The sequence below is a fragment of the Chroicocephalus ridibundus genome, chromosome 17 (genome assembly GCF_963924245.1).
Source record: "Chroicocephalus ridibundus chromosome 17, bChrRid1.1, whole genome shotgun sequence".
NCBI classification, from domain to species: domain Eukaryota; kingdom Metazoa; phylum Chordata; class Aves; order Charadriiformes; family Laridae; genus Chroicocephalus; species Chroicocephalus ridibundus.
In genome coordinates, this window is record NC_086300.1 from 4790450 (window position 1) to 4810940 (window position 20491).

At 47.7% G+C, this 20491-nt stretch overlaps 2 protein-coding genes across 9 annotated transcripts; one reads left to right on the plus strand and one right to left on the minus strand.

The window, feature by feature from the left end:
* Positions 1–185: 185 nt before the first annotated feature.
* Positions 186–12808, plus strand: STRADA (STE20 related adaptor alpha). Of its 6 annotated transcripts, none has more exons than XM_063354354.1 (13): positions 186–265; positions 461–521; positions 1816–1873; positions 2750–2778; positions 6362–6464; positions 6987–7108; positions 7241–7349; positions 7469–7592; positions 8473–8644; positions 9324–9428; positions 9697–9938; positions 10618–10660; positions 11327–12808. In XM_063354354.1, exons 2-13 carry the CDS (start codon positions 510–512, stop codon positions 11477–11479), a joined length of 1272 nt encoding a protein of 423 aa, XP_063210424.1. In that variant the 5' UTR covers positions 186–265; positions 461–509; the 3' UTR covers positions 11480–12808. The 6 variants fall into 6 exon arrangements, with proteins under 6 accessions (XP_063210424.1, XP_063210423.1, XP_063210421.1 ...); XM_063354353.1 differs by having other exon boundaries at positions 190–265; positions 461–545; XM_063354351.1 differs by having other exon boundaries at positions 221–236; positions 461–545.
* Positions 457–19535, minus strand: LOC134524372 (E3 ubiquitin-protein ligase RNF113A-like). 3 transcript variants are annotated; one of them, XR_010073580.1, is made up of 12 exons: positions 19418–19535; positions 19000–19076; positions 18772–18876; positions 17704–17811; positions 17310–17419; positions 16998–17104; positions 16349–16438; positions 15391–15484; positions 14637–14743; positions 13883–14153; positions 4616–4773; positions 457–652 (listed from the first exon to the last, which is right to left on the minus strand). XR_010073580.1 is itself a non-coding variant. In XM_063354363.1 (10 exons), exons 1-10 carry the CDS (start codon positions 19515–19517, stop codon positions 14065–14067), a joined length of 987 nt encoding a protein of 328 aa, XP_063210433.1. In that variant the 5' UTR covers positions 19518–19535; the 3' UTR covers positions 12912–14064. The 3 variants fall into 3 exon arrangements, 1 of the variants encoding a protein (XP_063210433.1); XR_010073579.1 differs by lacking the exon at positions 457–652 and having other exon boundaries at positions 4300–4773; XM_063354363.1 differs by lacking the exons at positions 457–652; positions 4616–4773 and having other exon boundaries at positions 12912–14153.
* Between the last annotated feature and the right edge of the window lie 956 nt (positions 19536–20491).

A 20491-nucleotide genomic window follows, 5' to 3' on the forward strand; every position in this document is an offset into this window, starting at 1 on the left:
TCTCCCCTTGTGCGGGCGGGGGTGGGTGGAGATGGAGGACTTGTCCCCTGCCTTTGATGCCGGGGCCGTGCGGGGCGAGGCCTCGCCTGCTCGTTGATGGAACCAACATGGCGCCGGCCGCTTCCCGCCGCTCCTGCGGGCGGGTGCCTCCGAGCTGACGTCACGCGCGCGACCTGCGTGCGAGCCGCATCACGTGGCGCGGCGTGCTGGCGTCACACGCGCAGCGTCTCCTGCCGGTGAGCGGCGGCCGCAGCCTGAGGAACGGGTGAGGGGCCGAGGGGTGCCGGCGGGGAGGTCGCTGCCCTGGGAGGGAGGTCGCTGCTCTGAGGGGCCCGGGCGGTTCTTACCGGCCGCCCCCGCTCCGGTAGGGCCCTCCCGGCCTAGGGCTGCTGGGCCTCGGGTGAGCGCTGGCCGTGGCGGGGCTCAGTGAGGGGGTGACCCGCTGTTGTTGTGCCTGCAGGTTGCCCGTCCTTTTACGAGCTGCGTGTGGTAACACAAAGGCGGATTCCATGTCTTTTCTTGTAAGTAAACCCGAACGGATTAGGGTGAGTGTTCAACACCTTTCAGCTTCCCTCAGACGCCGGCCTGTCGGGAGAGTCTGCCTTGCGCTTGTGCAGAGGAGCGGCGGCGGGGCCGGCCTCCTGGAAAGCACCTTAAAAACGCATGAAAACGTGCTAATTATAGGGCAGGGTATCGCTGTGCAAGCTAGGTACTAGTTAAAAAGGCCCTGCGCCGAAGTATTTATTGCTTGCACACCTGCACCTGCGGTGCAAGGGGTTTGTAATAAGCCTCGCAATTAAGAAAAAGTGCGGTAATGCTGAGTATTTCCTACCTTTCTTTAAGAAGTTACTGTCTGACCTGTGTTGCACCATCCAGAGTTTCTGTTTTTCTAAACTTAGCTTGGAAAGCTAAACACAACAGCTTTGTTTAATTCTGCATTTTTAAGTGAGGTCGTTTCATGCGAGAAAACCACTTTTTATGCCTTAAAATGATATTGTTATATAGGAGTTTTGAGTCATCATCACCTAAAGACTCATTGGTGCTTTCTAGGACTGGCTTCCCTTGCACTGAAAAACATAAGCTATTTTTTTCAGTTATTCTACTGAGTAGACAAATTCTAGTGTTGGAGTGTTTGTGATTGCTTATGTAATGCTAACTTCATGATCAACACTCTGCAAGCCTAAAATTGCATATTCTATTGTGCGTTTATATATATTTTTCTTTGAATCACAGAGTTGAATGGACTGGTAGAAACATTTCTCTGCACAACCTAATGCTTGCTCTGAATCTTAAGCATGAATTCGGGAAGAGAATAGCAGCTTTAAAATACTTGTGTTCTAATTTTGCATCATTCAGTCAATAGATACGTAGCCAAAATATTTAAGTTCTTTAAGACATCACCTAATTGTAAATAGTTAAAGCTGGTTTTAACCCTATTACACCGAAGCAAATAACTTTTATTTGCCTATATAAGGGAGTTGTAGTGTGCTTATTATTTTTGCTGTCTGTGCATGTGTAACAGTTCTTGTTTGAGTATCTAAAATGATGTTAACTTTATTGCAAGTGCATGCTGGTCAGGAAGAGCAACAGCACCTCTGTGGTTGCTGGGTGCCTGCCATCGCAGTGGCACAAGGAGAGAATATCCTTGTCCAAAGTAAGGATGTAGCTCTGATGTTGCAGGTAATCAGTGTCAGACCACAGTAAAATCCTTGAAGTGCTATGATTCTCTTATGTTTTTTTTATGGGGGAAAGGGAAAAGAAACTTGTCTCTAGATGGAATAACTAATTGTCTGGGGGATTTTTTCTTTCTCTCAGCGGTGGGTGTCTGAAAAATTCATTGTTGAAGGCTTAAGAGAGTTCGAACTGTTTGGAGGTAAGTTTTCCTCCTGTTACATGACATTGTTAGAAATGTTTTATTTTAGCCGCAAGGTCTGTGAGTTTGGTTGTATGTATCTTAACAGTAAAAGAGATGAATAGATCTGGTTGTAGCACCAGATCTGGTTATTCAAGTGGGTTATTCAATATTTATATTCCATATAAAGTTAACATGGAAGCGTCCGAGATCTAGCAAGTTATTTGGAAATCAGTTTCATGTTGATGGCAGTACTATTTTCAGACCCTGCATTCTGGATTTCTGAGCATAATCACTTTTTTCCTATGCAAAATAGAGATTTAGGGTTTGGGAAGGTTAATTATAATATTTCAAGTAAGAATGGATTTTGAAACTGATGATAGCTCCCCAGTGTGCCTGCAGGAGAGCTGATTGGTTTCTGTTCTGCTTTGCGCATAAGGAGCAAAATTGCCCACTAGGATGCGTAATTCCTGGTCAGTGACATGGAAAGCAATCAGAGCATAGGAAAGATGTCTAGATCTTGAGCTTCCAGGTGGAGTGAAAGAATTTTCACTACTTTAAATAAACTTTAGATAGTCTCTGCTGTATGTAAGCGAATTAGATATGTCATTTTGAAATTGTGTTTAGAGGTATAGTAAGAAAATTGTAACCTTACATTTATGTTGAATATATGAACAGTAGCACTATTTGAATCTCTAGTTCCCATACCTGTACTACCATTGGATTATTTTTAGTGCTGCAACCTTATGTGTAAATTAAATGTCTTTGTCTAAAAAATATTGTATATATTTGGTATCAAGAAGTATCATGCAGGGTTATTTACTCAGTTTTCCAACTCTATTTTTAATGGGTATCTGTTGAACACAACATGGTGAACAATTAATTTCTTTACTCCAGAGCAGCCTCCGGGTGACTCTCGGAGAAAAGTAAGTGACTTTTGCAGGCTGTGGTGCTGTGGTTCATTGCATGGAGATTATTCCTTGTGGAAGTTTGATTTTTCTTTTTACCTTAGTTATATATTTCATCTCTATATTTAGCTCTACAAGTGTGGAAACAGGTTTCACCCTGGAGTGGAGATTTTGGTGTGTGGTTTTCAAACTGTATGTCACAAGGCAAAACTTTAATCTTAATCTCTTGGATTTGTATTTGCGTCGTTGTTCCCCCATCCCCCCAGGGGTCTTGTTTTTGAGATGATTTAGATCTGATTCTTCAGAGATGCTAATCTCTTATAACTGTCTTTTAGAATAAAAGGAAGAGGTTAGTTTATGGGACTTCTGAAAACTAGGCTCAAAAAATTTCATGTGCTCCATTCAAAACCAGGGTTCCCTTCTGAACACGTTGGTTCTGATTTCCCTGTAGTGCAGCCACAACAGAGGCTCCAACATCAAAACCAAATATCATGTAATTTTCAGCTTGAAGTGACTTTATCTCCTCTTGTCTGGTCATCTTCAGAGCCAATTCCATGCATACTTAGAGAGCTTTGCCTCTTAAAAATTAAAATCACAAGTAAACATGGAATGTCTGTTCAAAAACGTAAAGCCAAAATGTGGCAGTTGAGAACTGTACCTTGATGCTTTTTGTTTTGCAGACCCTGATTGCACACTATCCGTTTCGTAATGAACAATGCTCAACACAACTTACAATAGAATATATTTGTCTAAATTATTTCCCACCTGCCCACACCATATTGAAACATTTCTCTGTGCAGGTGTTGCTCTAGTTTAAGCTAATTACAAACATGAATTATGTGTGATTTGATTATAACTGTGTCAGTTCAAGCTGCTTATAATTGATTTTTGTGCCAGTGTCTGTAATTTACTGGCACAAACAAAGCTCAAAATATGAGATGTATATGGAATGTTTCGTATAAAGTCAAGTAAATTCACACCTTTTTTAAATTGCTGAGTGTTACACATATGCTGGACTGGAAGCAAACTGAGATTAGCATCTGTTTTGGTTTTGTTACAGTATTCACTTGGGGTTTGGACACCTTTGCAGGGATATTGCTGACTCTCATTTTGATTTTTACATTTAAATAAAAGCTTACTTTTTCCAGCAGGGCTATAGAAGAAGGTAAATAATTTGGAGAGAGGGATGGGAGGAAAATTTTTGTTGCTTATGCTGAAAGTAAGTGAGGGGATGAGGAGGTGGAGAGGAAGGCAGCAGAACAGAACCGATATTCCCTCTTCCTAACTCAGATGAATGTCATTTGGCAAATGCAGATCCTCACTAGCATCACATAACTGATTTTCTTATGGCATTTGTAACAGTAGTTGCCTTTCAAAGATTAATTTCCTTAAATCTATCTCAAATTAAAATCAAATCAACAAGCCGGAAAGCTAGCTCTTAATGAATGTCGTGCCATAAAGCTAGTCATATCTGACTTCATTTTGCAACTGCTTTTGCTTTTGACCATACACCAAAAGTTGTCCTGTGTGAAACCACTGAGGAGCTTTTTTGCAGTATTTCATAAATGACATTTCAGTTTAACTTTTTTTTTTAAACTCTTCTATGATGTTGATAAATTTCTGGTAGAGCTCCTTTTGCATTAACTCTCAGTTATTGGTCACTGCTAACATGAAGAGAGGTGAGTGAAGACCTCTGATGTACTGGAAGACTTTTAAAAAGGGAATTTACCATATTGTTCCATTACTGTTGACACAGCCTACACCATTAATAAGATTAAATTTTTTTAATTTTCTGCATCTGTTTTGTTGGCTTATGCTATATCTGGAGTGGACTTTATTAAAGCAAACCACTTACATATTGCTCAGTGTTTCACCAGCTGTCATCGCTCCATAACGCTGCTTATCAGAGCCTCCCGCTTTCATTTCCTTGGTGGTGCCTTTCTGCTTCAGAGGTTTCCATCTGCCTGTGTGTCTCTCCTGGCAATCTGCTGTTGACAGAACTGTGTGAAATTGCTGGAAGAAGTAATGAATGATACAATTGAGATCAGGATTGACAGGCATCTTTAACAGAAGTTTGAAATCGTGAATGGAAAGTTGCTGCCTGTTCTCAGCCCAGGAACAGCACTGTGTAATGTTACAACTAGAATAAAGGATTTGGGACTGCTGAGATCTCAGGGGTTAGCTATCATGAAACACGACTGAGTTGCTGTGCTGGAGTTGTTTGAGCTGAAAGTATACCCTAGCACTGTTCACAAATCTTAAGTTTTGCCTTTTCCCTTAACTGAAAAATATACCTATTTGAAATGTAGGGAGAGAGAGGTGAAACGCGTGCTTTTCAAAGTCAGCTGAAAAGGTGGAACTTGGGAAGACTGACTGTTAGCTTACTCCCAAAATATACTTAGGCACCCAAAAGTAATTTATAGCAAATTCATGTCTGTGTTTATTGCACTACATTTACCCTGGACTGAGTGTAGAATAGCAAGTTCCTTGTTTTTCAGCTGTCACTGTGTTGTTTCCATCTTTCAGTGATGGAAAAAAGAGTATTTGCTGTCACTATAGGAAAATGCACAAGCCTTTTCTGCTTCTTGTACCATGAGAAAAGGTCTGATAAAGGGCATTTGCAGTTGATGAAGAATGAGGTGGAAAAAATGAGCTGGAGTTCCAAATGTCAGGAGGAGTTAATGTGCTGGAAATTTGAGATAACTAAATCCAATCTTAGACACCAAATAAATTTGGATCCCCATTAGGATGCTCTCCTTGTGACTTTGGAAATTTGAGGGAGTTGGCAGGTATAACAGAACTTGCAAGAACATTGAAGTTTGTCTTCTGCAAAATCCTGCTTGGAAAGATTTATGTGTATGTAAATAAAGCAGGTAGCTTTATGTCAGATGTAGTGAAGAAAAATTACAGGCTTGGGAGTGCTGCTTCCTTCTGTGGTGTGGGGTTTTTCCCTTCTTTTTTCCTTTTTTTTTTTTTTTTTTTCCTATAAGCACTAATGCTTTGCAGTTTTTGCTTTCATTTGGAGCTTCTCTTCTCATGTGTGTCTGATCTTCATATCTTGGGCTAAGTTAGTTTGTCATTCCACCATTCAGCTAAGCAGCTTCAGCTGCGCTGGTCTTATCACAGATCAGCAGCTGAAAACCAGAAGCCCCAGCAGCAGACAGGAATGCTGACTGCCACCGTGCAGAGAAGTGCTATAAACAAGCTTTCCTTCGGCCTTTGCTGAGGCAACAGGATGGTGGCACAGTAACGGGAGAAAGGTAGTTACCACAAAGCAGTGCTTAAGCTGTCCTGGGGAATAGTAATTGGCTGTATCCAAATATTCCTCAAGAAATTCTAGCTTGCTGTAATTAAGAACCTACTTGTTATGGTTACATGTTTTGAAACACAGATGTCTGGATCTTCTGAAATGAGGCATCTCCTGGATTTCAATTGATAAAATACTATTTAAAATTATTTTAACAACAATTAAATTCTCTCTTCTATATTCAGTACTGTCTTTTTATTTTAAGGTGTATGATAATATAAGGAGCAGATGATTTTTCCAGCACATGTTCTTTATTTCTCTTGACCTGACTTTTTTTTTTTTTTTCCACCCCAGGCAAATGAGGCGAGCTCCGAGTCGATAGCTTCTTCCCCTAAAAGGGACACCATGAGCAACTTCCTACCAGACAGCAGCTGTTATGAGTTGCTCACTATCATAGGTAATGCTACTCGTGGGCTAGAGGATTGGAAGTCCGCTTCACAAAGAAAATAACTGCTGCGTATTTGTTGGCCTTTTCTTGATTGATAGCTTATTTTTTACATTAGATTCCTGTCCTCTTTGATCTTAAAATTACTTTAATAAAAAATGAGATGCCAGTCCTAGAGGCTTTCAATTGAAAGAGGCATGTGGTGGGTTAACGATACTGAGTGTGAAGTACAAAGTCAGCAGAAGCAGCTTGAAACCTGTCCCTGTCCTTGATGGGGCTGTGGCCTAATCATTTTATTTCTACCTCAGTTCTGAACTTGAAAGACAGGATAATATTACTGGCTAGGAGGTTTTCTCTTAATGGGATACATGCCAAGGAAGGTGGTATCTGATGGAACGATTACCCTTTTTCACAAGGCCAAAATAGTTTTAGTAAATGAACGTAAAGATTATTTAAGGGTCAAGGACTGGAGGAGTTTTCCAGAAGTGTGTGGTTCCAGAGATATTGCTGAAGCTTTAATGCCTTTTCTTTCAGGCAGAGGCTTCGAAGACTTGATGGTTGTGAACCTGGCCAGGTATAAACCCACAGGAGAGTATGTCACAGTCAGAAGAGTGAACTTGGAGGCCTGCACAAATGAAATGGTCACATTCTTGCAGGTAACGCGAATCCACTAATACCGTAATGCAAGTTTAGGAGAGCACAGACAGCAGGCGCAGTGCTTAGCAATACAGTACTCATATTTCTGCATTTACTAAATTGAATCAAAATATCTTTTTTTTTAATTTTAGGGGGAACTTCATGTTTCCAAGCTCTTCAACCACCCTAACATTGTGCCGTACAAAGCAACTTTCATAGCTGACAATGAGCTATGGGTAGTGACATCTTTCATGGCCTATGGTAGGTGGAGAGGGAATACCTTTGTCTGACCATCACATTCTGTGAAATGTAATTTAAGAGCTGAAGTATCCTTGGGGTTTTTTTTCTGACCAATTAAGAGGTGTTTTGTTTCTTTTTAGGTTCTGCAAAAGATCTAATCTGTACCCATTTTATGGATGGGATGAGTGAACTGGCTATCGCATACATCCTCCAAGGCGTATTGAAAGCACTTGACTACATCCACCATATGGGCTATGTACATAGGTATTTAAAAAAAAAAGGCCACCTATTTTCCTTCTGTTGGAAGTTCTCAGAAATACTGCTCATCATTAGAGCGGAGTGGATAGTTCAAGAGATGCGGAATGCATTATTAAGTTTTGTATTGCTTTGCTGTTAGAGCAAGTCAGTTTGGTACTTACGAAAAATTGTATTTTTGCTTTTACTAAACTGCGTGAAAGCGTCACTGTGGAACAAACTTATCCCAAAGACCATTGTGTATCTAAAATCACAACTGCAGCTCGTGTTGACAGGCTGACTTGTTAAGGCTCTGCTCAGATACTACTGATAGTCTCCAAATTGAGACTGACAGTGGCGGAGTGGTTATTTGCCCTGTTCCTGTTAAAGGTCCTGTGTCCATAACCTTCAGTCCTGCACTCCTCCTTGCCACAGAAACATTGTTTGGGAACCTGCAAAGTGAATAGAGTCCTGTTAACGTTTGTAGAAGCTGGTTTTGCGCAGCATTCAGGATGGTTGATAGGAGTCTCAGACTCCTGGTAGGAGGCTGATCAAGTATTGTCCTGCACTTTGAGCTGAGGTTTTTATCCTTTCCATGGGTGCTTACTAAGGATGAATTTCTGTTTAGTACTACAGCTTCTCTTAGTCTCTTTCTAAATCACTGTCTCCACGCCTTAGCATATTTTTCCTCTTCTCTGATGCATCCCTCTTCTTAAATTTCAGATGCTGAAAGTTTGAGGTTATTGGTTGTTACTACTTTTACTATATGCCCTGTACAAGAAATTCAGCTTGCCTGTGCCTGCCTTAAATCCTTTGCAGTGCCCTTCCGCACAAAGCCTTTCTGGGAAAGCTGTAAGGAACATTAACTCATTTGAGGCCAGAGAAGCTGACTGTTTTTACTTATTTTCAGGAGTGTTAAAGCCAGCCATATCCTGATTTCTGTGGATGGGAAGGTGTACCTCTCTGGCCTGCGAAGTAATCTAAGTATGATCAACCATGGGCAGCGACTCAAGGTTGTTCATGACTTCCCCAAATACAGCATCAAAGTCCTGCCTTGGCTCAGTCCTGAAGTCTTGCAGCAGGTGTGTTAAAAAAAAATCCTAGTTTTTAGTGTTATATGGTATCTGTATAATTTTCTGAGTTCTTATGGCATGTTTAGGAAGTGTGGTGGGGAACACAACAAAAGCCACAAGGCTGCTTTTTCTCATTATGAGCTTTATCTTTTTTTTTTTTCTATCCTTTTTCCCGTAAAACCAATGATCCCTAGCAAGGGGAAACCTGTATTCCTGTCAAAAGGGGCAGTTGCTGAGAAGCCTGTGTTACAGCATTGTCTTTTCTTTCCCTCCAGAGGAAAGTGCATGCAAATCCAAGGAAAAGGAAGGGGAGAGGCTAGAGGAAAGAGACTTGGGGTAGGCACAGGGCGAGTGGGTAGAATTTGATCTGATCTCTGTTTCACTGAATAGTTTTCTTGTAGGTACCTCTACAGATTCTTCCCACTATCGAAGTGTTACATTAAATGCCGGTTACCCTAAGGTGGATGCCATCCCTACCAGCTAGCTCATTTCGGTTAAATAAATGTTGCCTTTAACTGTGTGTCTTAACAAAAAAACCACTACCACCACCACAATAAACCAGCCTATATGTGGGTTGTATTTCTGCTCTAATCATTTTGGGGTGCTGTTCTGCATATTGAAACATGGGCATTGCCCATGCATCACGTGTAAGTCCACAAGGCTAATTTTTCTTTTCCTTTTCATCTAGAACCTCCAGGGTTACGATGCAAAATCTGACATTTACAGTGTAGGGATAACAGCCTGTGAGCTGGCAAATGGACACGTACCATTTAAAGACATGCCTTCTACTCAGGTAAGGTTTAAAAGCTGTTCCTTTCTCATCCTTCATCCTGGCACGGGGAACTGCCTTGCTGCACTGGGCTGTGAAGACAGGAGGGTGCCGTGCCTTCCTGATTTCCCATCTCATTGCAGCTTTTTTCATAGAACTGCAGTGCTTCTGTATTGAACCTCTGGTGTCAGAATGGTCACGTCCAAATTCGGAGGACGTTAGAAATCCACTGAGAAATATTAATCATCTGGTCTTTTTGTCTGTGATGTTATTTATGCCCCTTCTCTTACAGATGCTCTTGGAAAAACTGAATGGAACTGTTCCCTGCCTGCTAGACACCACCACAATTCCTGCTGATGAGCTGACTATGAAAACCTCCCGTTCAAGTGCTAACTATGGGATGGGCGAGAGCATGGCTATTAGCAATGTGAGAGCGGCCAACGGAGAGCCAGCCCTGCACCCTTATCTTCGGACCTTCTCCACCTACTTCCATAACTTTGTAGAGCAGTGCCTCCAGCGGAACCCCGATTTCAGGTAAAGCCAGGTGAAAGCTGCTCTTCGTGGACCTGTGCTATTCTAGGGCTGATGAAACCGTGAGAGCCAGCAGAGGGTATTTGAATTTCCTTCCAAAAGTGGAGTGGAGTGAGGATGTGCTGCGTGCATTGAGAAGAGCAGTCCAAGTATGTAAACTAAGAGTGGTGTTAACGCTTTTAGACACTTTCTATAAGAGAGCCAGAAGAATTACTCTGCAGCCTTCTTTGGGGGGTAGAGTGGTGCTACACGTCAGGAAAATAAACTGAACAACTTGACTTTCTGGTCCCTGTGAGGCCCTGTTTACCCAGTTCCCATCACTGCGAATGTCTGCTGCTCAGCCAGCGGAGGATATCGATGGAAAGTGATCAGGAACTGTATTTTCCTCTGTAGGGAGTGTGAGGTCATCTTTAGCCATGACAAACTTCCCTAGCACACCACACTGTTCAGAAACTTTACCTTGACCAAATGTTGGGGTGTACAAGTAGGTAACTTGCACAGAAGGCTGAACCACTTGCATAAAACATCATGTGAACATAATAAACAGCGCTACCGGTTACAAAAGGCAGATATCCTATAGCTGAGGCAGGAAGGACCCTGTTTTTTTCTTTGTTCCACTGACTGACTTTAAACATTGATGCAATTTCTTGTGTGCTTACTTTATTCTAACTCCCTTCTACAGGCCAAGTGCAGGCACGCTGCTTAATCATCCCTTTTTCAAGCAGGTAAGGAACTCATTTAATCTGCAGATAAAGAACAGTGGCTTTTCTGTAGTTGTTGTCTTGCTGTGTCACTGAACCTGAGGGTGGGAATGTCGAGTTGCTGAATTTTCTGTGATCTGAAAGGATTACGTCAGTTGGGTGTCTTAATTGTAGTGCAGCTTGGTGATCCTCACATTGTCCTGGGAGGGGAACTGGCTTTTCTAGGACATAAATCTGCCCGTCCTGTATGCCAGAAGCTTTTCACCCACGGAGCGCGGCGGCAAGGCAGTCCTAACCTCGTCCTTACTGAGAGCAAACCGAGGTGGCCTGTGCATTGCTTCCAGCTGTGCAGCAGGTTGGCGAGCTCCAGCCCTGGCATGAGAAAAGGCAGAGGCTCTCCTGCCCCCGGGATGATTTGTCTGGCTTGCTCTGAGCTGAGGGTTGGGGGGCTGTTTCACTGAGGGGAGTATCAGGACCACTACGGTACCCAAGAGCTACTGGCAAGACTGTATGCAAAGCACTTCCTTGTTACGACACGCAGTGCGAAAGCCCTGCATATCTCTCTGTGCAGGTGGGAGGATAATACTGTATTCTTACTTTCTACCCATAACCACGCACTGTTGTTGCTTGTCTGTGACGGGCGATCGCAGGGAAGCATTTCAGCAGCCCCCTTCTCTCCTTTCTGTGCAGATCAAGCGCCGTGCTTCTGAAGCACTCCCTGAACTTCTGCGCCCTGTCACCCCAATCACCAATTTTGAAGGAACGCGGCCCCAGGATCCCAGTGGCATTTTTGGGCTGGTGTCAAACCTGGAGCAGCTGGATGTGGATGACTGGGAATTCTAGAAAAACAAGGACTCCACCTGGTTCTGGAGCAGCTTTCTGGACATTGTAATTTATTGGTCCTGTTCATAAAAGGTGATGAATGTTACACATAGAAGAGTTTACAGGTCCTTGGGAAGGAACTTCAGCTGCCTCTTTACTTAGGAAGTAGCCTGGAAACAAATGGGACAGACCTGAGCTGGAAAAGGATCAACCCCAAGGAACTGTGGAGTATTCCAGATGGTGCAGTGCCCAGAGCCCCAGTTCTCACAGCTGAGCGCTGGTAGATCACTTGAATGGGTTGAGTGAGTCTGTTTAGTCTCTATTTATGTGTTTCTAAAAATCACTGGCTTCCTCGTATCACAGTCGAAGGCTGCATGTCCCTACCCTCTTTGGTTCTTTCTCTTTTAAGGGTGCCTTAGAGTTAAGGGGAGGCAGGCAGCTCTTAGTTTTGGGCATTCTCTTAGAACTAGTCCGAGTACTGTTACAGGGTGAGTTTGGAGGGTGGAGAAAAAAGGGATTATGTTCTTAAATTTAGTCACTGCTTTGTGATAGAAAATGGGAGATCGAAGATAACCAGATTCTGTTCCAGGCACATCTGCTGCATCAGGAATTCCTCTGCAGCACTGGATTCTTATCTTCCAGTTCTGGAGAGAGCTTTTGAAGAGACTCCTCTCACTTGAGGCTGAGCACTCTGAACTCCAGGTCAGACAGGGCATTCCAGCATCTCCTCCCATGGCTGCCTGGGTCACCAAAGCGAGTGTGTACGCCCGTACAACGTACCAGCTCTTTTATCCCTACAGCACATCTTGTTGAGCCTCCCATTAGCTGGGCTGGTTTCACAGCACATAACACTCATACCAGCTTTTTCTCCGTGACTTACCCTGGCACAGAGGAAAAATAAGTCCATTTTCATGCTAAATCCTCTTGCTCACGACTCCTCCTTGAACATCATGTACAGAACTGATGTTAAGCCTTCCATTACCATTGCTGTTCTGCCTTCCCTGTCTGACTGACAGGTAAAAGCTTGCTTCTCACGTGGCTCCCCTTGATTCACGGCTGTGTGACTCTGCCCTGCTGCCGTGGCAGCTCTCCCCCAGTCCATGGTATTTGTTTTTTGGAGGTGTATTTAAGGCTTTTAGTTTGACCCTTCCAAGGACCATGGGTGCTGGATGTCTTTCTACTCTGTAACGAAGCACTGAGAATCCAGTCCTGTAGGTGTGGTTGATGGGAGTAGCGGTGCTGGCAACAGGTCCTTCTTGTGTTTATAAACTGTACTTGAACCCAGATAAAGTTTGTTACTCTAGTTTTTTGCCAAAACAAATAAAATATTTCTGAAGTTGTTTTTTTTAAGTCTGCTGTTGCTGCAAGATGATGGAATGGATCACAAGTGATGACACAGGCTGGCTGTGCACGCTTACTCTCTTCTCCTTTCCTTACTTCAAAGGCTGCTGCTTGCGCCCCAGCTGGGTGCCATTAGAACGTACCCAGCTGAAGGCAGCTGCTGGTGTACAGCTCACCCGGGAGCTTGCAGCACTGTTAATTGCAACTGCCTTCGTGTTTCAAAACTGTATTTCTTTAAACTAAAGCAAGAAGCTGCAAACAACCGCTCTTGCTCTCTTCTGAAAGCTTCAGTAGAACGCACTCACTCTGCCAGAGCAGGGGCGTTTGTAAGGGCAGGCTCTACTGGAAAGGACGAGCCCACTTCTGCTTCCTCTCTAGGACCAGGTTTGGCTCCCGCTTTAATTGTATTATAGTAAGTAGATCTTAATTTCCTATCTTGTTATGAAGTCTGCAGCTTGCAAAAATCCTTCTCCCTCTCCCACAAGCCTGAGCACAGACTAGGTCACTGGTACTTACAGCAAGAAAAAAACCACGGTAACACTCAGCATAAAACCTTTGGGACCGAGGAGGAGATGGGTTTCCTCACAGAAGAGGGATGTTTCGACAGAGGTGTTCCCACTGCCATTGTAAGCCTCTCTTGAATCCTCCTAGGAACCAAGAGGCAGGCAGAAAGGACATGAGGGAAAACACTGAGCTATAATAAATCACAAATAACTGCAGCACTCCAGCCTGCCTTCCCCTGAGCTTGCATTTTTAGGGTGAAGGATGAACTTATCGCAAGCTAATATTTCTCATCCCGTTCCATGCTTTCGGCTCACTTAATGCTTAACAATTATGGACTTAAATTAACTTAGAGATAGTTTTATGCTTACACAGCAACCCCAAGCAAGCAAGATCAGTGCAAAGTTAGGAGTGAACAGCAACACCTTGGTCAAAAAAAGAAGTTAGGAAGTAACTGAATGCACAGCCTTTAACACCTCCTTCCCCAGTGCACTGCTGCACTCGGGGGCAACTGCTGGGGTCCTGCTGGCAGCATGGTGGTAGACAGCCATACTCGGCCACGACTCTCGAGTCTGACCTTACCTGTTCTGTCTTATGCTTTAGAGCAGCAAGCAGGGAGTCTGGCACGGTGGGGACACTGTTTTAGTAGCTCCTGGTTGGATACGCAAGCTGGGTACAGCTGCTGGCCCCAAGGCAACTGCTGGGAGCTTTTTTTTTCCTCCTATGAAAACTTTATTCAGCTACATACAAAACAGGGTGCTCTGCTATTGTGGATCCTCTCCATGGTCTGAATGCTGCTGCTCTTCCTCCTCTTCTTCCTCCCCTTTGTGTTTTTCCAATTTTGCCATGAGTTCTGAAAAACAGGAATAGGCAGGATGAGACTCCAGGGGCAGGGGCTGTCCCACACCAAAGCCAGGTGCCCAGGTCCTGCAGACGCCCATCTCCACAAGAACCAGGGCAGCTGCATTTGCCCACACAAAGGCTCAGCAAGGAATTACCACTGTTTGCTGAGTCCAGGGCAACAGATGTTACAGTTAGAGAATCCATCAGTGCGTTACTGACCATCAGACCAGCTGCTACCTCCGCTCCTGCAGCACATCCCCCCACCGGGAGCCACACTCCCCGAGTTCCCCATTTGGGCAAGCACAGATGCTCATTTTGCACCTACGCAGCCACCCAGGCCATGATTTAGTGTCTCCCGGCACTAAAGGAAGCTCTGCTGGCAGCCAGGAGCTATGAGCTCCAGCCAAACACCAAGAAGACACTTCAGGAGCTGGTGCCTTTGCTGCTCCAGACGCTCCCTCTGAAAGCCCCCTCTCCCACGGGGGCCCACTACCTTTTGCTGGGTTGAAGACGCCATTGGTTTGCTTGTCACAGACGTAGCAGCGCTGGGATTTGCGGTAGTGTTGGAGGGCACAGCTCTCACAGAAGTAGTGCCTACACCTGTATGGAGACACAGATGCTGCTGCATGTCACCAGAAACAATTGCTGTGCCCACGAGTTAGAAATTACCGACTACTGGGGGGATACAAAAGTCAGCTACGTGCAGAGCTTCCTCTGCATTGTCCCCATGGAAGGGGTTTCATCAGTGCTTCACTGATGTGATGGCACAGAGCCGCCAGGTTCCCAGGAAGACAGGTTCCCAGCAGTGTGGGAGAGGGCCGGCAGCGCGTGCTGTCCACGCTGCCCCCAGCCTGCTCCTCAGCCTTGGCAAGCTCTTGGCTTCCCCATGCTTCTTGCTCTGCTCACGCGATGCAGCGTGCCATGCAGCATCCAGGAGCAACGATGGCATGAAAACAAAATCTCAAAGTTGAGGGGAAAGATGATGTAATCAGGCACCATCTGTGGAGATTTAAGAGATGCCTAGACAACAAAGGCTTGAGATCCCTTCCAAGAAGATGCTCCAGACGCAGTTACAAGACTCCCTGGTTATCAGAGGATTTCCCCACCCACCAGAAAGCCATTGCAGACAACAAGCAGGTTCCACCCACCAGCCTGTGGGCAGTGTTTGTATTTGGCTTGACACAGAATGACTAGTAGACTCGACTGACAGCAGACACTTGGCTCCCTATGCCAAAACAACCACTTACTTGGTGACCACGGGGTTCTTGAAGGAACTTCTGCAGATGAAGCATTTGAAAGGCATATCCTCCTCATCGCTGCTCACCTCATAGTTTTCCTCATCTGCACAAGACAAAGTTAACCAGACTGGAGGAAGAGCAGAGGCAGCCCGACCAGCCCATGCGTGGGGCATGAAATATTAGGTATGGAGAGAGTACAGCAGGTGGGATTGAATCTTCGCTGGAAACAATAGAGCTCTGGCATCTGGGTGTTGCTGATGTCAGTAACACATGTGGGACTGAGATATAATTAGATCTAATGAGCCAGCGTGCCTGTTGCTCATCTCACAAGAACAAATTATTTTCTACCTCGCCCACTGGCTGCTATAAAGAGACATATCCTCCAGCCCCCTCCTATTTTTTATATTTTCTTCCAAACCACCTGCCACCAAACTCTTCAGCTCCAACTGAACACAGAACACCCTCTTCCCTACGGCTGCACAGCGGTTCACGAGCAACACTCATGAGCCTCGGGCCACCTGGGAAACTGAGTAAGAAATAATGATGTGATGTAGCATGAAAACAACCCACCTCCTGGGCAGCTGGGGGGCAGGAGATGGTGATAGGTCCCCAGCTGGGACCCATACAACAGCAGTGCTATCCTTTTAGAGAGAGCCAGTGGAAATAATCTGCCCTGGTGGCAGTCAGTGGTTATGTGAGAGCAGCAGGTTTGCTCAGCACTGCAGTGGTTACTGGCCCTGAGGTTATCCTGCAGCAGTGAGTTCCGCAGCTTTGGAATAGAGTCCTTTCTCTCTAATATTAATTCAGCTTATGGCCTGTGCAGTTTGAGACAGCAAAGGACCCATTTCCTTCTTAGCGACCCAGTATCCCTAAGTCACATTCACTTTAGGGCACGATAAGAGGCAGACCTGGTGGCCTCATCCACCATTAGCTTAGGGAGAGCGAGAGCAGAGGGGTGGTGCCGTACCATTGACTCCGTACCGGCCTTCATCCAGTTCCCGTTCAATCTGCCAGCCGTGTTTGTAGTCCGAGCGGTCGTGGAGGAATTTGCAGCTGTCTGAGCAGCACAAAGAAAGAAGAATTAACACTCTACCCGGCACAGCCTAGCTGTTACCTGGACACCTCATTCAGGGGCAGCCCGAGCTTTGCCCAGCAGGTGAGACCCGATTGCTTCCCTGCCCGCCTGTGCTCCTGGAGCAGGCGCAGGACCCCTCTCAGGGTCAACAGGCCCTGAGGACTGCGCTGTGTGCCACAGCGACAGTTCCAGCATTTACACACAGGGGAAGCAGGATGAGGAACAGGAAATCCCATCCCTCACATGGCCTCAGCCGCCAGAACACCTGTGGGAATGTGGGTCACTGGAAATCCCAGGGGTCCCTCCCAGGACTCTTACGGCCACTGATTAGAGGCCATCAGCTTTCGGAAGGGCTAACACAAATGACTAGAACGTTACATAAACCAACTCTGCAACAGCATCACACACCAGCTCTGCAAACAAGTGCCTGTAAGTCAGGAAGTGCACATCTCGGTGCCACAAACACGGGCTCACAAGCTGGACTGGATCCCTTTGCAGATCCGGTGCCGCACGCGTTCAGCTGCAGGCAAAATCCACTCACCTCCAAAGCCGCAGAACCCAGTTTCTTTGTAGTCTTTGCAGATGTCGGGCTGGTAGTCCCACCGCACCGTGGCCCGCAAGTGCTCCGGAGCACGGATGGGTCCTTTTCTGAAAGGGGGGGAGAAGGCTCAGGCCGGCTGCGCAGCTGCAGTGGAGAAGGCCCCTGGGGGCCTGGTCAGAACCAGGCACCGGACTCGTTAAGACAGAAAGAAGCTGGCAGCAACAGCAAAGTTCAAGCCCCAAACAGGTGCCTTTGGGGATGGTGCCTGAGCTGCCCTGTGGTCCCAGTCCTCCGAGGCTCATCCCAACCTACCTGACCATTCCTGAAGAGGCATTTCCCATTGATGTGTCCTTGGGCTTCACATACTTCTGGTAGTTGTTAATACCACGGTAAATTTTATCATCTTCCTTTCCTCTCAGTTCCTAGGAAAGCAAAAAGAAAGGTGATTAAGGATCAGGAAAGCTTCATGACACAGATCGGCTTTCACCTCTCTGACACCAGACTCCCTTCCCACCCCTGCCTTCCTTAATACCAAGATGCCAATAAAGCCAGAAAGTTCCCCTATTTACAAGAGTTACACTCTTGGCTTCTCAAGCTTCCAGGGAGAAAGAGACTCAAACTCTTCTTGGTGTGTGGAAGGGGGATGAGTAAAGCACATGTTCTCCTGTTGCAGAGCATTAACTCTTACAGAGCACGTCTGACTCACCTCCTGGATTTTCTGGCTGCGTTCAAAGATGGCCTGAGCATCTTTCTCCTTCTCCGTGTCCAGTTCATACACTGCTGTGGCTCCCATGTCTTCTGGGCCAACGGGTTTCTGAAAAGCAAGAAGAACTTGTGACAACAGTGAAGAGAAAACCTGTACAAGACAGAGAGCTCCTTGGCTACCTGGAGGGTTGGTCACAGAGCAAGTACTGGGCATGCTCTGCTTTACCTTCCACCAGTCTCTACCACCCCTTAGCACCTGCCAGGGAGAATCCCCCGTGGGCCGGATCCGGCCTAGTGCTTGCAGGAAACGCTTGTCCTTACTTTACTCCTTCACGCTCAGCCTCGGCTTAGCTGGAAACTGAGCTCAGGTCTCCCGTGTCCAACACTTCCGTCATGAGACGATCCCACCTACACGCAGGATGTTACGTCTGAACTTTTAACCCAGCTGTGGGTGGCTTACATTCAGTTTTAATACAGGGATCTGGTTCAGATTCCTCTTTAATAGACTAAACAGACACCTGTTCCTGGTTTTATCAGATCTTCAGGAACAGCTGCACAGAAACCAAATAATTACAGCCAGCCTCAATTAAAACAAAATCCAACTTAGGTGCCATACGGTTCTGGAGCCCCAGAGGTGACATCTGCTCCCGTTCCCTTCCCGTTCTCCTACAGCACCTAAGTCACCTTGAATTCTTTCTGGAGAAAGATGGTCTAAAACTGAAAACACGAACCCAACAGTAGGGCAAACCTGATTCAAGTGCTCCCTCTCCTGAAAGTTTTGCGTGATGTTGAGCAAATCCAGTGGTATCTCGGAGTTTTAATTCCCACCTCTAAGAGGGAACGGCCAACCTTAAATGGCCTCCTGAGGATGCAGGGGGTATCAGGAGAATAAACCTAGCACAAAGTGCTCGTCTACTAAAAGGGAAGGGACAGGGAGGTGCATCTATACATAAAAAAGAAGAAATGGCTGATCCCACATTTGCAGAGGCAAATTCTCTCTATCAAGTGTGGGATCTGCCAGTCCCACCTGCCCTCACACCCTAGAGCCACATTCTTGCCCAGTCCTTACCGCCGACCTTGTCGATTTGTAAGTGACTCCGATCTCCTTTGATGGATCCTCGTCGTCACTGCTGCTCAGCGCGTACGCGGGCCTCTCCTTCGTGCATCTCCTGGTCTGAGGGGCAAGAAGACAGCAGGTATGAAGGACGGAAGGGTCCAACGCTGTGTCTCGCTTGAGCTCGGCAGGCCACCGCCGATGCACCTGGAATGGCGCAGCGCCCTGCTGTGACTCCCTTACCTTCTGGATCATGGGGTTAGGGGTCTCCCGCCGCCGCTCCTTCCGCACCACCGTGCTGCCCTCCTCACCGCTGCTCTCTGAGGGGTAAAACCCAGAGATAAAGCTGTGCCCGGGGGCAGGACCTCGGCCCAAATGCAGGCTGTGCCGGCAGCCTCCCACCTCTGCGGGCTGGGGAGGCCCACGGGAAGGTGCGGGAGGCCGGGGGAACCCCCGAGGGCGCTGGCACGGCCGGGGAAGAGCCCTTCACCCCCTCCACCACACGGACATCGGCACGGCTGGGGAAGGCTGCGAGGCCCCTCCGTGTAGGAGCAGCGCTCCGGGGTGGCACCAGGACCTCCCTCGCCTGCCCTGGGTACCGTAACGACCGGACACCCGGCGGGCTAGCCGGGGCCCTCCGCGAACCCCGGACGGCCCTCACCCTGCTCCTGGTCGCTGCTGGGCCGCTTGCGCCGACCCCTGCCCGCCGCCAGGCCCCGCTTCTTGAAAACGAAGCTGCAAACCGAGCCCTCCTCCGCCATCTTCCGCCGCCGACCACTGCCGTCGGCGGCTAGAGCGGCGCGCGAGCCGGGCACCCCCCCCCCCCCCCCCCCCCCCCGCCCCGCGCAGCGCCCCCTGCGGGCCAGGAGGACCGGCCGGCCCGAGCGCGGGTCGGGGCCCCGGGGAGCGCGGCGCCCCCAGGGGAGGGCGCCCCCTGCCGGCGGGGAGGGGAGCGGGGGGGGGCCGGGCCGCTGGGGTCCCTCGGGGCCTCCTCCTGGTCCCTCGGGGCCTCCTCCGCTGGGGTCCCCTCCGGCCCCCGGCGACTCCCGGGCGCGGCGGGTGCGGGAGGGCCGAGATACGCCCCCCGCGCCCGGCCCCGGCCCCGCCGCCTCCCCCGGGCCTGGCGGACCGCTGCGGCCTCCGCGCCGCCATGGCAACGGGGGAAGGGCCGGGCCCCAGCGCCCCCCCCACGCGCGTGTGTGTCGTGGGTGTGGGTGTGTGTGAGTGCGAGTGTGCACGTGTGTGAGAGCACGAGCATGTGCGCGCGCGTGTCTGTGCGTGTGTGTGCGCGCGTGTATGTGTGTGCGGATGTGTGTGTGTGTGTGTGTGCGCGCGTGTGTGTGGGTGTGTGCACGTGTGTGTGCGTGTCTGTGTGTGCGCGCGTGTGTGTGGGTGTGTGCACGTGTGTGTGCGCGCACGTGTGTGTGCACATATGTGGGTGCACGTATGTGGGTGCAGGTGCGGGTGAGTGTGTGTGTGCGCGCGCACGTGTGTGGGTGTGTGCATGTGCGTATGTGTACATGTGGATGTGTGCACATGTGTGCACGTGTGTATGCACGTGCGTGTGCGTGTGTGCGCGCGCGTGTGGGGGTGTGGGTGAGTGTGTGTGTGCATGTGTGTGTGCGCATGTGTGTGCACGTGTGTGTGTGCGCATGCGCGTGGGGGTGTGGTGAGTGGGTGTGTGCATGTGTGCGCGCACAGGTGTGTAGGCAGGGCCGTGTGTGTGCATCCATGT

Bases quoted from the DNA above. Each gene is read 5' to 3' on its own strand.
- LOC134524372 (XM_063354363.1), bottom strand. From the start codon at position 19,517: ATGGCGGAGGAGGGCTCGGTTTGCAGCTTCGTTTTCAAGAAGCGGGGC. The intron at 14,744-15,390 runs GTAAGTGGTTGT...GTCTCCATACAG, and splicing joins AAGAACCCCGTGGTCACCAA to GTGTAGGCACTACTTCTGTG. The intron at 14,154-14,636 runs GTAGTGGGCCCC...CCTGTTTTTCAG, and splicing joins CGTCTTCAACCCAGCAAAAG to AACTCATGGCAAAATTGGAA.
- STRADA (XM_063354353.1), top strand. From the start codon at position 510: ATGTCTTTTCTTGTAAGTAAACCCGAACGGATTAGG. The intron at 1,874-2,749 runs GTAAGTTTTCCT...TCTTTACTCCAG, and splicing joins AGAGTTCGAACTGTTTGGAG to AGCAGCCTCCGGGTGACTCT. The intron at 9,429-9,696 runs GTAAGGTTTAAA...CTTCTCTTACAG, and splicing joins AAGACATGCCTTCTACTCAG to ATGCTCTTGGAAAAACTGAA.